This window comes from Peromyscus californicus, unplaced genomic scaffold (assembly GCF_007827085.1).
Source record: "Peromyscus californicus insignis strain IS unplaced genomic scaffold, ASM782708v3 Scaffold_7__1_contigs__length_154581171, whole genome shotgun sequence".
NCBI lineage: Eukaryota > Metazoa > Chordata > Mammalia > Rodentia > Cricetidae > Peromyscus > Peromyscus californicus.
In genome coordinates this window covers 128,648,443-128,661,254 of record NW_026294595.1, presented here as the reverse complement: position 1 = coordinate 128,661,254, position 12,812 = coordinate 128,648,443, and the positions used below count along the sequence as shown (strand labels likewise).

Here is a 12,812-nt window from a genome sequence, read left to right as displayed (position 1 = left end):
GTGCGCGTGCGTGTGCGCGTGTGTGTTGGGGAAGGTTGTATGTCCCATGGCATATGTGTGGAGGTCAGAGGACCTGCAGGAGTAAATTCTCTTTCACCTTGTAGGTTCTGGGGATTCGAACTCAGGTTGTCAGGGCTTGGCAACAAGTGCCTTACACTCTGAGCCATCTTACCAGCCCCATGGGTCACTTTTCTTAAAGGGCCTGGGGCGGGGAGGAGAGGAGAGTGCATGTGGCAGGAGGGAGCTAATGGGTGACAGGGCAGTGTCCCTACTTTCCAGGGGCAGAGCACTCCTAAGAATCCCTCATTTTCTTGGGAAGAGGGCAGATGCAAACTCTGAGGCTGCCCACGTGCCCAATCTGTTTTGTTTTTTTTGAGGCAGGGTTTCTCCACGTAGCCCTGGCTGTCCTGGAACTCGCTCTGCAGACCAGGCTGGCTTCGAACTCAGAGATCCAAGGAATTAAAGGTGTGCGCCACACCACCGCTCGGCCCAACCTGGTTTTTAAGCCTTATTTAGAATTTTTTGGTTAGCATATAAAGAACTGGATTTCACACCCATATATTTTTTCAAAGCCTAAGGCCTGAGTCTACCAGGCCGGTAGGAAACATTTCCCTTAGAACACCGCTGACGGAAGTCACGGCGGAACAGAAGTTGCACGCCTAGGCGCGCAGCGGAGGACGCCGGAGAGAGACCCACACCAGCTGACAGAGCTTCCGGTTCGGACGCGGGACCTCGCAGTTGTGGGAGGTGAGAGACTTGAAGTGGCTTTGCTCAGGTGACGCGCCGTGGAGCAGGCGGGATCGCGGCGTCCAGAAAAAGCCGGGTGCACTAGGGGAAGGTGCTAGGTGTTGGGCGGCGGGCAGCCTTGCGGGAGACCTGCGAATGTAGCTCAGTCCCGCTGCCTACCTCCGTACGTCCTGGGCCAAGTCACCGGGTCGTTCCGAGCCCTAGCGCCTCCCCTTGGGAAGCAGAGATGGAGGTCGATCGGCCTTGCTGGGTGGCTGTCGGGGTTCTGGTGGGCGTGCGCGCGGAGCCCCCGCCACGCCCAGCGCCAGTATCTGCCCAATCACGTGCTTGGATGTGGCAGGTGGTTCCGCCCCTTTCCACTGCCATTAAGAACTCCGCCCTGCGCTGTGCTGTGCAAACCTTTAAGCTCCCACCAGGTTCGACCGAGAGGATCGCTGCCCCATCCCACCGCTCACAAAGAAGGCTCCCGGATCCCAGGCTTGCTCCGCTAGGCAGCAATCACATTGACTCTTAAGGTCCATGCTGTGAAAAGAGGTGTGGACTGTGAATGAATGGTTGCTGAAGTCTTAGTACGCCTGTTTGGGTTTTTTTCCCCACCTCTTTAAAAGTAGTGTGTGTGTGTGTGTGTGTGTGTGTGTGTGTGTGTGTGTGTGTGTGTGTGTGTGTGTGTGTGTGTGTGTACACAGCGTGTGGTGAGCAGAGTCATTCCTCCTTCCACCGTTCTTTCCATTCACGGTGGATTCAGGGGCTCTAACTGAGGTCTTCAGACTTGAGCCACCACTTTTACCCACTGGGGTTTTAAAGTTTTTTTTTTTTTTTTTTTTTTTTTTTTTTTTTTGTGTGTGTGTGTGTGTGTGTAGTTCAGGCTGACTTCAAACTGGGCTTAAAAGTGTGTGCCTCCAGTGCCTGGCATCCGACTGTTTTTTTTTTGTTTTTGTTTTTTTTGAGACAGGAATTTTCTGTGTAAGAGCCCTAGCTGTCCTGGAATTCGATTTGTTGACCAGGCTGGCCTCAAACTCAGAGATCCTCCTGCCTCTGCCTCCTGAGTGCTGGGATTAAAGGCGTGCGCCACCACCGCCCGGCCTGTTTTTAGTTTTTTGAGACAGGGTTTCTCTGTGTAGCTCTGGCTGTCTTAGAACTCAATCTGTAGACCAGGCTGGACCCGAGCTCACAGAGATCTGCCTCTACCTCCTGGTGGTGGGATTAAAGGTGTGTGCTACCACTGCCCAGTTTCAGGGTGGGTTTTTAATGTGTGATTTTCATAACATCTGGCAAGTGGTTAAGTCCTGTTTTTACTATTTACAAAAAATAGATATGACATTTGTAGTCCAGAGGTGGGAATTTGACTTGCAAAAAGTGGTCATGCAGCAATTAAAGGGCAGAAGTAGATGATTTTAAAGCTCACACCCGGGCTGAAAAGATGGTTCACATGTATGCATGAAAATAAAAATATAGTGAAAAAAATTAAAGCTCACATTAAAAGTCTCTTTTCTGACACTTGAGAGTAGGCTAGTGTGTGGTCTTCCCCGACCCCCAGGGTTTCTCTATATAATAGACCTGACTGTCCTGGAACTCACTCTGTAGACCAGGCTGTCCTCAAACTCACAGAGATCCACCTGCCTCTGCTTCCTGAGCACTGGGATCAAAGACGTGCACTATCACACCCTCTCCTTTTTTTAAAAAATTACATTTTATTTATTTAATTTTTGTTTGTGTGCTCATGCACATGAGTGCGTGCCGTAGTGTGTGTGTGTAGAGATTAGAAGACAACCTATGGAAATCGGCTCTTTCTTTCCACTGTGTGGGTCAAGTCAGGGTTTGTGGCAGGTGGCTTTACCCATCTCACTGCCCTACTTTAGTTATTTCTATCTGTAAATTATAGATACTATGAGTTTTTTTATTATTATTTTTTGTTGATACAGGATTTCTCTGCATAGTTTTGGCTGTCCTGGAACTCGCTTTGTAGACCAGGCTGGCCTTGAACTCACAGAGATCGACCTGCCTCTGGCTCTCAAATACTGGGATTAAAGGCATGCACTACCATGCCCAGCGTGAGAGACCTTGCTAGGTTGTCCATGCAGGCCTGGAACTCCTGGGCTCAAATGATCTTCCTGCCTCAGCCTCCCAAATCACTGAGACTATAGGTTTACCATGCTTGGGTTAAGGTAAGCTATCAGGAGTACCTTTGAACTGGATATGGTGGTCTGTGCTGGCGATTCTAGTACTTGGGAGACTGAGGCAGGAGGAATGAGGAGAGTTTGAGGTCAGGCTGGACTATACAGCAAGATCTAAAAAAAAAAAAAAATGAACAAACAAAACCTAGTCCCCCCACTGTAGATGAACAGTCTTATTAAATAAGAAACACAGAGCCAAATTCAGTTAAAAGCCAAGAGGTCAGAGCAGTAGTTAAGAGCTAAAAACCCTTTCTTACCCTTCCCTGTCGCTGCTGTCTTTCCCTTTAGCAAGAGACCTACTTCCTGTGTATCTGTCTTTTTATTGACTTTCTGTTCTGCCTTCTCATTGGTTGTAAACCCAACCACATGACCTCCTCGTCACTGCCTGTCTGTACAGACCTCCAGGTCTTCTATGGTTGGTATTGAGATTAAAGGCGTGTCTCTCCATGCTGGTGGTATTCTTGAACACACAGAGATCCGCCTAGCTCTGCCTCCCAATTGCTGGGATTAAAGGCATGCATCACCACCGCCTAGCGTCTGCTATGGCTTGCTATTAGCTCTGACCCCCAGGCAACTTTATTTATTAACATACAAATAAAATCACATTTCAGTACAAATAAAATATCACCATACTCTCCCCCCACCCCTCAGCCTGGACTATATAGTGAGTTCCAGGCTAGCTGAAGATAATACTGAGATTATGTCTCAGTACTTCTTATGCTCCCCACCCCAAGGCATGCTCTCTTCTGCTTTGGTGAGGAGGAAGTGTCCAGAGCAGTACCTGTATAGAGTGTGCTGTAAGTATTGGTGTGTCTCACTCTTTTGCAGACTTGGGACCACAGGTGCCATGCAGCCTTTACAATGTGTCCTCCAAGCACAGAGGTCTCTAAAGTGGGGGCCGCTTACCTCTGTGTCCTGGCCGCTGCTCAGGACCTGCAGGGCACATAGCAGTGTCCCCACCACTTCATGTCTCAGTCCAGAGGGGCAGAGCTCAGAAGGTGTTCAGAAGGATTTCAGCTCCAGGCTAGCCACCGGACCAACTTTTCAGCATTTTTTAAGAAGTGCTTCGGTTCTTCAAGAGAAACCATCTTCTCCAGAAGTGGAGGACCCACCCCCCTATCTCACGGGGGATGAACTCCTAGGAAGGCAGAGAAAAGGTTAGTTTTACTTCTCTCTTCCCCTTGGCTTCCTTCCGTGCGCCACCGCGGCCTCCGGCTTGACTGCTTTAGCTGTTCTCTTAGTACACTGTGGCTTTGGGGAGTCAACAGTGTGGGCAGGTTGCTTAGTTATAGAATCATCAGACCCTGCCGAGTGGCGTTACTGTAGAGAGACTCAGAGGCTGGGCTGGGGGAGAGTTGTTTGGTAGAGTGATTGCCTGGCCTGCATGAAGCTCTGAGCTCCATCCTCAGCTCCTCAAAAAGAAAACAGAACTCAAAAGCTCTGCACGGGAAATGGACTCCTCTCTTTGGTTACTTTTGGAAACACTATAATCTGTGTTCTAGTTACAATTTTTAAAATTCCATTTAAATTTCATCATTTATGTGTTTGTGTGTGTGGCGTGTGTGTGTGTGTGTGTGTGTGTGTGTGTGTGTGTGTGTGTGGCACATGTGGAGGTCAGAGGACAACTGTGAGAGTTGGTGTCTCCTTCCACATGTCATCAGGCTTGGTGGCAGAAGCCTTTATCCATTAAGCCATTTTACCCAACCCTGCCCTCTCCCGTTTGAAGCTGGGTCTTGCTGTGTAGCCCAGGTTAGTTTGAAACTCATAATCCTCTTGCCTCAGCCTCCTAATGGCTGGAATTACTGATGTCTGCCATCACTTCTGGTTTAGAATTTTATTCTTGGGGCTGGCGAGATGACTCAGAAGTTGCCTGCCCTCGGGTCTGATCACCTGAGTTTGATCCCTGGAACCCACATGGTGGAGGGGGAGAGCTGACTCCCACAGATTGTCCTCTGACCTCTGAACTGGTGCCATGGCATAAGTGCCCCCCACCTTCCAAAATATATAAAAAAAATTGGCTAGGCCTGTGGTAGACACCTTTTTATCTCAGCACTTGGCAAGCAGAGACAGGAGGAGCTCTGTGAGTGCAAGGCTAGCCTTGTCTACATAATGAATTCTAGGCCAGCCAGAGGTACATAGTAAGACCCTGGCTTAAAAAAAAAAAAAAAAAAGCTATATGCAGTGTTCTGCCTGCATGTATGCCTGCACACCAGAAGAGGGCATCAGATCCTATTATAGATCGTTGTGAGCCACCATGTGGTTGCTGGGAATTGATCTCAGGACCTCTGGTGGAAGAGCAGCCAGTGCCCTTAACCACTGAGCCATCTCTCCAGCTCCTGTTTCCTGTTTTGTTTTGCTTTTCTTTTTTTTTTTTTAAAGATTTATTTATTTATTATGTATACAGAAGAAGGTGCCAGCTCTCATTACAGATGGTTGTAAGCCACCATGTGGTTGCTGGGAATTGAACTCAGGACCTCTGGAAGAGCAGTCAGTGCTCTTAACCTCTGAGCCATCTCTCCAGCCCTTGTTTTGCTTTTCTGAGAAAGAATCTGTCTCTTTAGCCCAGGCTGGCCTGGAGCCCACTGCGTAGCTCATGCTGGCTTCCAATTCATGACAATCCTCCTGCTGTGGCCCCCCATGTGTTGGCTTTATGGTATGAACCCACTATGTCTGTCTTCCATTTGGAATAATAGCCTGCTGGTGGTAATGGGGTAGTAACTAGAAATAAGATTTGAAAGGGCCCACCACAGTGTGAAATTCATGTTTTGCAACTTGGTGTAAATTTGTACTTTTACTTCATAGTATGACCATGGCTGCCTTCTTTTTTATTCTGTGGTATTTGTACCCTCTAGTCAGTGCTGCAGCTTTCAGAGGCTAGAGAAGCTCTTTGTTAGAGGGGGGACTGTAATATGGGGCCTTGAATTTAGTTTTTCCTCAGATAGATGAAAATGATCGTTAGTCTTTCCTGTTCTTGTTTCTGTAGCCCTATTTCCTCCTTTTTTTTTTTTTTTTTGTTTTGTTTTCTCAAGACAGGTTTCTCTGTGTAACAGCCTTGCTGTCCTGAAACTCACTCTGTAGACCAGCTTGGCCTTGAACTTACAGAAATCCACCTGCCTCTGACTCCTGAGTGCTGGGATTAAAGGTATGTGCCACCAATGCCCAGCTATTTCCTTATTTCTTTTTTTTTTTTTTTTTTTTTTTTTTAAAGATTTATTTATTTATTATGTATACAGTGTTCTATCTACATATACACCTGCAGGCCAGAAGAGGGCACCAAATCTCATTACGGATGGTTGTGAGCCACCATGTGGTTGCCGGGAACTGAACTCAGGACCTCTGGAAGAACAGCCAGTGCTCTTAACCTCTGAGCCATCTCTCCAGCCCTATTTCCTTATTTCTTAAGGAGCATATTTCCCCTATATTTTTAAATACCCTGCTTATAATAGGTGTGTGAATACGATGTTGTATTTCCTTTGTTCTGAAAGGCTATTATTAATTTGGGAGTACACCTGTCAGTTGAAGGTGTTTTAGGGTCCTTGTGGCTAACAAGGACAACAGGGGACTTTGTGGATAACGAGTTGCCTCAGGTGTTTCTGAGGGCTTTGGGAAGGAGGCCCAAGACATGTGGCCCTCTGTCTACTCAGTCCACCTTTCATTACAGTCTACCTCGAGACCTATGGCTGCCAGATGAATGTAAATGACACGGAGATAGCCTGGTCCATCTTACAGAAGAGCGGCTACCTGCGGACCAGCAACCTTCAAGAGGTGCTTGCATTCCCTGCTTCCCCATTTCCTGGGCCTGGGCTACCTGCCTTGGTGCAGGTTCTTAGATGCAATGAGTTTTAGGGAGAGAGTGTTGCTGCTGAGTTAGTTCCTTTGAGTCTGTGTACCCTAGGACTGGCATATACTGGTGTTCCAGCTGTTTTCAGCTTTCATGATGCTGTTCATCTTCAGGAAAGGGGTTATCAGACTTGGTGTGGTCACATGTGTCTGTAATCCCAGCCTTGGGAAGTGGAGGCAGGAGGATCTAGAATTTGAGGCCGTTTGACTATAGGGCATGATTGTGTCTCCAGAGCAGCCAAACTAAACCCAACCAAACCAGAGCCAAACAAAGATACCTTGTGGAGAGTGCAGGTGAGGCTTGAGGAATTAGTGCATAATGGGTACAGAGCTTTCCCTGGGAAGTTCTGGAAGGAGATGGTGGTGATGGTTGCACTGTAGTGTTCAAGCATTCTCATTATAGCACTGTCCCCTTAAAAATGGTTAAAATACCATAATAATAGGAAAAAAGCAGGTGGACTGCATGGTAGTGATTCTGCAAGGCTGATTTCAAAGCTTGTAATTTTCTTTTTCTTGTTTTCCCTTAGGCTGATGTGATCCTTCTTGTCACGTGTTCTATCAGGTACAGATTTGTTCTTTCCATAGGGAATAAATATATTGTGTGTAACCATGTCAAGGAGGCTTACTTATGGAGATGAACCAGTGACTCCCGGTCAGTGAGAGTTGAGAGTTTCTCAGTAATAGAGGTAGTATTGATGCAATTGGCTGACATTCGCTGAGCATGTCCTGTGTGTTGGGTTCCATGTGTACAATATACATGGATGTATTAGTTTAATTCTCACAGTAGCAATTCTGTGAAGTTGTTTCTCCTACCAAACCCATTTATCTGGGCATGGTAGTACACCCCTGTAACCTCAGCACTGCAGAAGTTGGGAGGATTGTGAGTTCTAGACCAGCCTGGACTACACAGTGAAACTGTCTAAAAAGTAAACAGTAGTCACAAAAATGCCCAAACCAAGCTCTATACATTATATAGAATTTTTAAATTCACAATGCTGAGCTCCCAAATTTCCTAAAGTTTTCTGGCTATTAATGGCATATTCTTATAATATATACATCTGATTTGAGGTGTAGCCAGTGGTTGGGAAACAGAATTCTGAGAAGATGTAAGTGACATCTTCAGAGCTTGCCAGGAAGTACTTGATCATAGGAAGTTCCTCAAAAGTGATAGACTGGAGAGATGGCTCAGCAGTTAAGAGCACTGGCTGCTCTTCTAGAGGACTTGGGCTCAATCCCTAGCAAGCACATGGCAACTCACAACCATCTGTAGTTCCAGTTCCATGGGATCTGATCTCTCTACAGGCACTAGGCACATGGGTGGTAGTGTACATATATGTAGACAAAATACCCATACACATAACAGATTTTAAAAATGAATTTTAAAAGAAGCAAACACATCCTCTTTTTGTTGTTGTTTGTTGTTGAAGACATGTTAGTGTTGCTATTTCCACAGCTGCCTTTAACATTAACTCCTTGATCTGACACATTTTTTTATGGGACCTCTGTGGAATGACACTGAGCTGGTTGTTATGAGAGATTCAGAAATGAATCTTCTTCCATAAAACTAGACTTCAAGGAGCTTGGTCTCATATAGGGACTATGACAGGTGTATAAGTGGCCCACTAACATCTGATGGAAAAAGTTAACTAAACATCATACAAGCTGGGGTGGTGGTTTATGCCTGTAATCCCACTACTTGGGTGGTCAAGAAAGACGGGTTGCTGTGAGTTTGAGGACAGCTCAGGCTACATAATGTGTTTTAGGTTAGCCTGGGCTACAGAATGTATGAAACAACAAAAACAAATTTCCAGGTTCAGGAGAAGTAGAGTTAAGGTAGAGGATGCTGGAAGGGAAGAGAGTCACAGAAGAGTTGGGGAAGGGTTTGTGAAGGATGTCGTTTTTGAGTTTGATTTAAAGGCTAGTCTGGATTTTGAGATGTGTAGGGAGGATATTGTTAGAGGACAAGAGAATGATAGCAAGTTGTGCTTTTCCAGTTTACCTCTATGTGCCTTCCCTTAGTGAAGGACTCAGGTGACTTTCATTTTCTTCCCATTGACCTGCTCTCCTATTTGCTCATTTTTGCCTCATTGGATCTTTGCAGGGAGAAGGCTGAGCAGACCATCTGGAACCGTTTACATCAGCTGAAAGCCCTGAAGACAAAGAGACCACGCTCCCGGGTACCTCTGAGGATTGGGATTCTAGGTATACATTCATTTGCAGATTTTTCCATTTTGAGACTTGTGATCCTAGAGTTTTTCCTTTAGATCAGTGGTTCTCAACCTTCCTAACGCTAGGACCCTTTAATACAGTTCCTCATGTTGTGGTGACCCCAACCATAAAGTTATTTTGTTGCTACTCCATAACTGTAATTTTGCTACTGTTATGAATCATAATGTTAATATCTGATATGCAGGATATCTGATATGTGACCACAGGTTGAGAATTGCTGCTTTAGAGGCCTGGATCCAGGGTGTAAATTAGCCATATCTCCCCCTTGCATCTCTTTTACTTGCTGTTAGAGACTGCAAGATTAAGTGAGATGAAGCTCATTAGAAATAATAGGTACCCAGGTGGTTGTGGCACACGCCTTTGGTCCCAGCACTTGGAAGGCAGAGGCAGCTGGATTTCTGTGAGTTTGAGGCCAGTCTAGTCTATAAAAGTGAGTTCCAGAATAGCCAGGACCGTTATACAGAGAAACCCTGTCTCAAAAAAACTAAAACAAAGCCAGGCGGTGGTGGCACATGCCTGTAATCTCAGCACTCGGGAGGCAGAGGCAGGAGGATCTCTGTGAATTTGAGGCCAGCCTGGTCTACAGAACTAGTCCAGGACAGGCTCCAAAGCTACAGAGAAACCCTGTCTCGAAAAAAACAAAACAAAACAAACAAACAAACAAACAAACAAACAAACAAAAAAACAACAAAAAAAAAAACAACAAAAAACACCTAAAACAGAAACAAAAAACCAACCAATCAACAAACAAAAAACCTCAAAAGACTAGGATAATGGTATTTCTGCTATGAGGGATTTAACCACTTGCATTTAGCTGGGTGGTAGTGGTACATGCCTTTAATCTCAGCACTCAGGAAGCAAAGGCAGGCAAATCTCTGTGTGTTAGAGGCCAACCTGGTCTACAGAGTGAGTTGCAGGACAGCCAGAGTTGTTACACAGAGAAACCCTGTCTTGAAAAACCAAAATAAATAAATAAATAAAATAAATAAAAAACAAAAATAAAATTAAAAAAAAAAAAGGAGAGAAAGAAACAATAGATGTTCAGTTAGTCATGTGTTCTTCCTAGAGCCTGATGCAGTTCATGTAGTACAGAGTGATAGATATAGGATTAGCATCTGGAGTCTGGAGGTAACATGAGTTTACAGTATAGTCATCTGCCATGTGAACTACTGAAGCATGCCCAAGTGAAAATCCAGGTCTGCCCTGACCAGTATGGTAGTCAATAGTCACATCTAGAATAAAATTTCAAAAATCCACTTCTTCCTTTGCATCAGACATATTTCAGCTTTTCAGTAGCCACAGCTGACTAGGGACCACCAGCTTACACAGCATCTCCAGTCATTTCCATCCAGCACATCCCTTCACCTTGTTAGAAAGCTCTGTTGGACAGTTCTAGTCTAGGTGGCCAGGAAACATATTTCAAAAATAAATGCTTGGGGGGTTGGCCAGGTGGCTCAGCAGGGAAAGCACTTGCCATCTAGTCTACTGAATTGACTTTGATTCTGGGACACACATGGTAGAAGGAGAGAACCGACGACCCCACTGTGTCCTCTGACCTCCACATGTGTACCGTAGCATGTGCACACCATGTAAAAAACACTCTAATCAAAAGCGAAATCTCTGCATTCTTTCTGTCTCAGAATTTGGCTAATATTTAACTTTATGCATAGTGGACCGTGTCCATTGTAGTATAGTTAACTCAATCACTTTTGATATGTCAACACACAGCTAGTGTATCCAATTATACTGATTAATGTAGAAAGATGCTAGAGGAGTTTTATTCCTTTTCACGTCATTATAGTTGCCCTTGGGTATAAATCCTTCAGGAATTTTATAAACCCCAAGGAAAAAAAACTTAAAATAATCATGGTATACATCAATTTGCCATTTTTATAGTTTTTGTATATGTTCTGTGGTATTAAGTATATTCACATACTTAGACAGCCATTACTACTGTAAGTGTTACAGCTCTGAGGGCAAAGGTATCCTGGCAGTCAGGAGCCAAGGAATACCACAAAGTCACACTGCACAACAAATCTCACACAAGAGATTTATTGGAAGAGATGCCGGAGAGTGGCTGCCTCTGCCTAGGAGAGAAGCAGCAGAGAACTGAGCAGGAGGCAGGCTTTATAGAGTTGGTGGAGCTTTCAAGGGTAGCCAGGGTGGGATTTTGTGGCCTGATCTTGGAGGTTTTTTTTGTCCTGTAGAGTGGAGCTTGGCCACCTGTGTAGAGGGGCTAGAAATTATGGCTAGGGGCAGGGCCTGGCCACTCATGCCTCAAGGGACTTAAACAATTATCATCCACCTCCATAAGCAATAACTTAACATTTCACCTTCCCTCTGGCTATTGGCATCCATCATTCTGTTTTCTGTTTTTGAATATACTAGGTACTTCCTATGAATGGATTTATACAGTTATTTGTCTTTGTATACTTGGCTGTGCCACTTTGCATACCATCAGTAAGATTCTTATACTATATGTTATAGTGTGTGTCAACATTTCTTTTCCTTTTTTTGTGAATGGGGTAGTGGTGCTAGAATTTAAACACAGGGTTTCACATGCTAGGAAAGTGCTCTACCACTCCAATTTCAATCTCTTTCCTTTTAAAGCTTGAATAATATGCCATTGTATATTGGTGCTACATTTTTTATATCTGTTTATTGGGTTGTTTGGGTTGATTCATTTAGGTTGTTTCCACCTTCTTTGTTTTGTGTGAGACATGGTCTTGCTATGTAGGTCTGGCTGGTGTGGTATTTGATATGTGACTTTGAGATGGTTTCAGAGGCATTGCCATACTCCTGCTTTAGTCCCCCAAGGCTGGAATTGCAAACTTGTACCACTTTGTCTGTCTGTGAATAATTTTTTAACATTTAAAAAAAAGTGTCATCTGTTTGCCTAGTGTGGGTGACAGCATGCTAATGGAGGTCAGAAGACAGCTTACGGAAAAGTTGGTTCTCCCCTCCTATCATGTGGGTCCCAGGATGAAACTCAGGTGGCAGGCTTGTTTGCGAGCACCTTTACATGCTGAGCCAACTGTCTCATTGGCCCTGGCTGTGAGTAATTTTTAGTTGTTTTCACAGGGAATGTCTGAGTTTCATTTTTGTTGCTGTGATGAAGCACTCTGACCAAAAAGGGAGGAAAGGGTTTGTTTGGCTTTACAGTTCCAGGTTACAGTTTATCAATGAGGGGAAGTCAAGGCAGTCACGTGACACCCACAGTCAAGGCGGAGAGAGAGTGGACACATCATTTCTCTGTGTAGCTCTGACTTTCCTGGAACTCCCTTTGTAGACCAGGCTGGCCTTGAACTCACAGAGATCCTCCTGGCTCTGCCTCCTGGGTGCTGGGACTAAAGCTATGTGCCACCACCGCCCGGCTGCACATCATTTCTTGTTGGCTTGCTTCTGCTCAGCTGGCTAGCTTCACTTCACTCATATACAGTTCAGGGCCTTGGCCATGAATGATGATGCCACGCCCAGGGTGGGTCCTCCCACTTCCATTAACAATCAAGGCAATCCTCACAGACATGCCCACAGACCAGCCTGATCTAGACAATTCCTCAATTAAGACTCTCATCCCAGGTGAGCTTAGGTTGGGTCAGTATGACAGTTTACACTAGGGGACTAGGGTGGAGAGATGGCTCAGTGGTAAGAGCATATGTTGCTCTTCTAGAGGACCCGAGTTGGTTCCCATGTCTGAGTCACCTGAAACTCAAGTTCTCTGAGGTATCCAGTGCCCTCTTCTCAGGCACCTGTACTCATGTGCATCCCTGCCTCAATAATTATATATATATTTTTTAAATCTTAAAAAAAAACCCAAAAAAC

General features: G+C 45.2%; 1 protein-coding gene across 7 annotated transcripts in view; it reads left to right on the top strand.

Annotated features, from left to right (window-relative positions):
• The first annotated feature begins 585 nt into the window (after positions 1-585).
• Positions 586-12,812, top strand: part of Cdk5rap1 (CDK5 regulatory subunit associated protein 1) — a 303,956-nt gene continuing 291,729 nt past the window's right edge. For 3 of the 7 annotated variants that reach the window (XR_008215333.1, XR_008215334.1, XM_052725712.1), the window contains exons 1-5: positions 586-747; positions 3,750-4,078; positions 6,583-6,686; positions 7,289-7,323; positions 8,863-8,963. Coding sequence is in view for 4 of the 7 variants with exons in the window: in XM_052725712.1 (XP_052581672.1) it covers positions 3,769-4,078; positions 6,583-6,686; positions 7,289-7,323; positions 8,863-8,963 (550 nt within the window). In the remaining 3 variants the exon portion in view is untranslated. The other 4 variants (XM_052725713.1, XM_052725715.1, XM_052725714.1 and 1 more) reach the window with 2 other exon arrangements.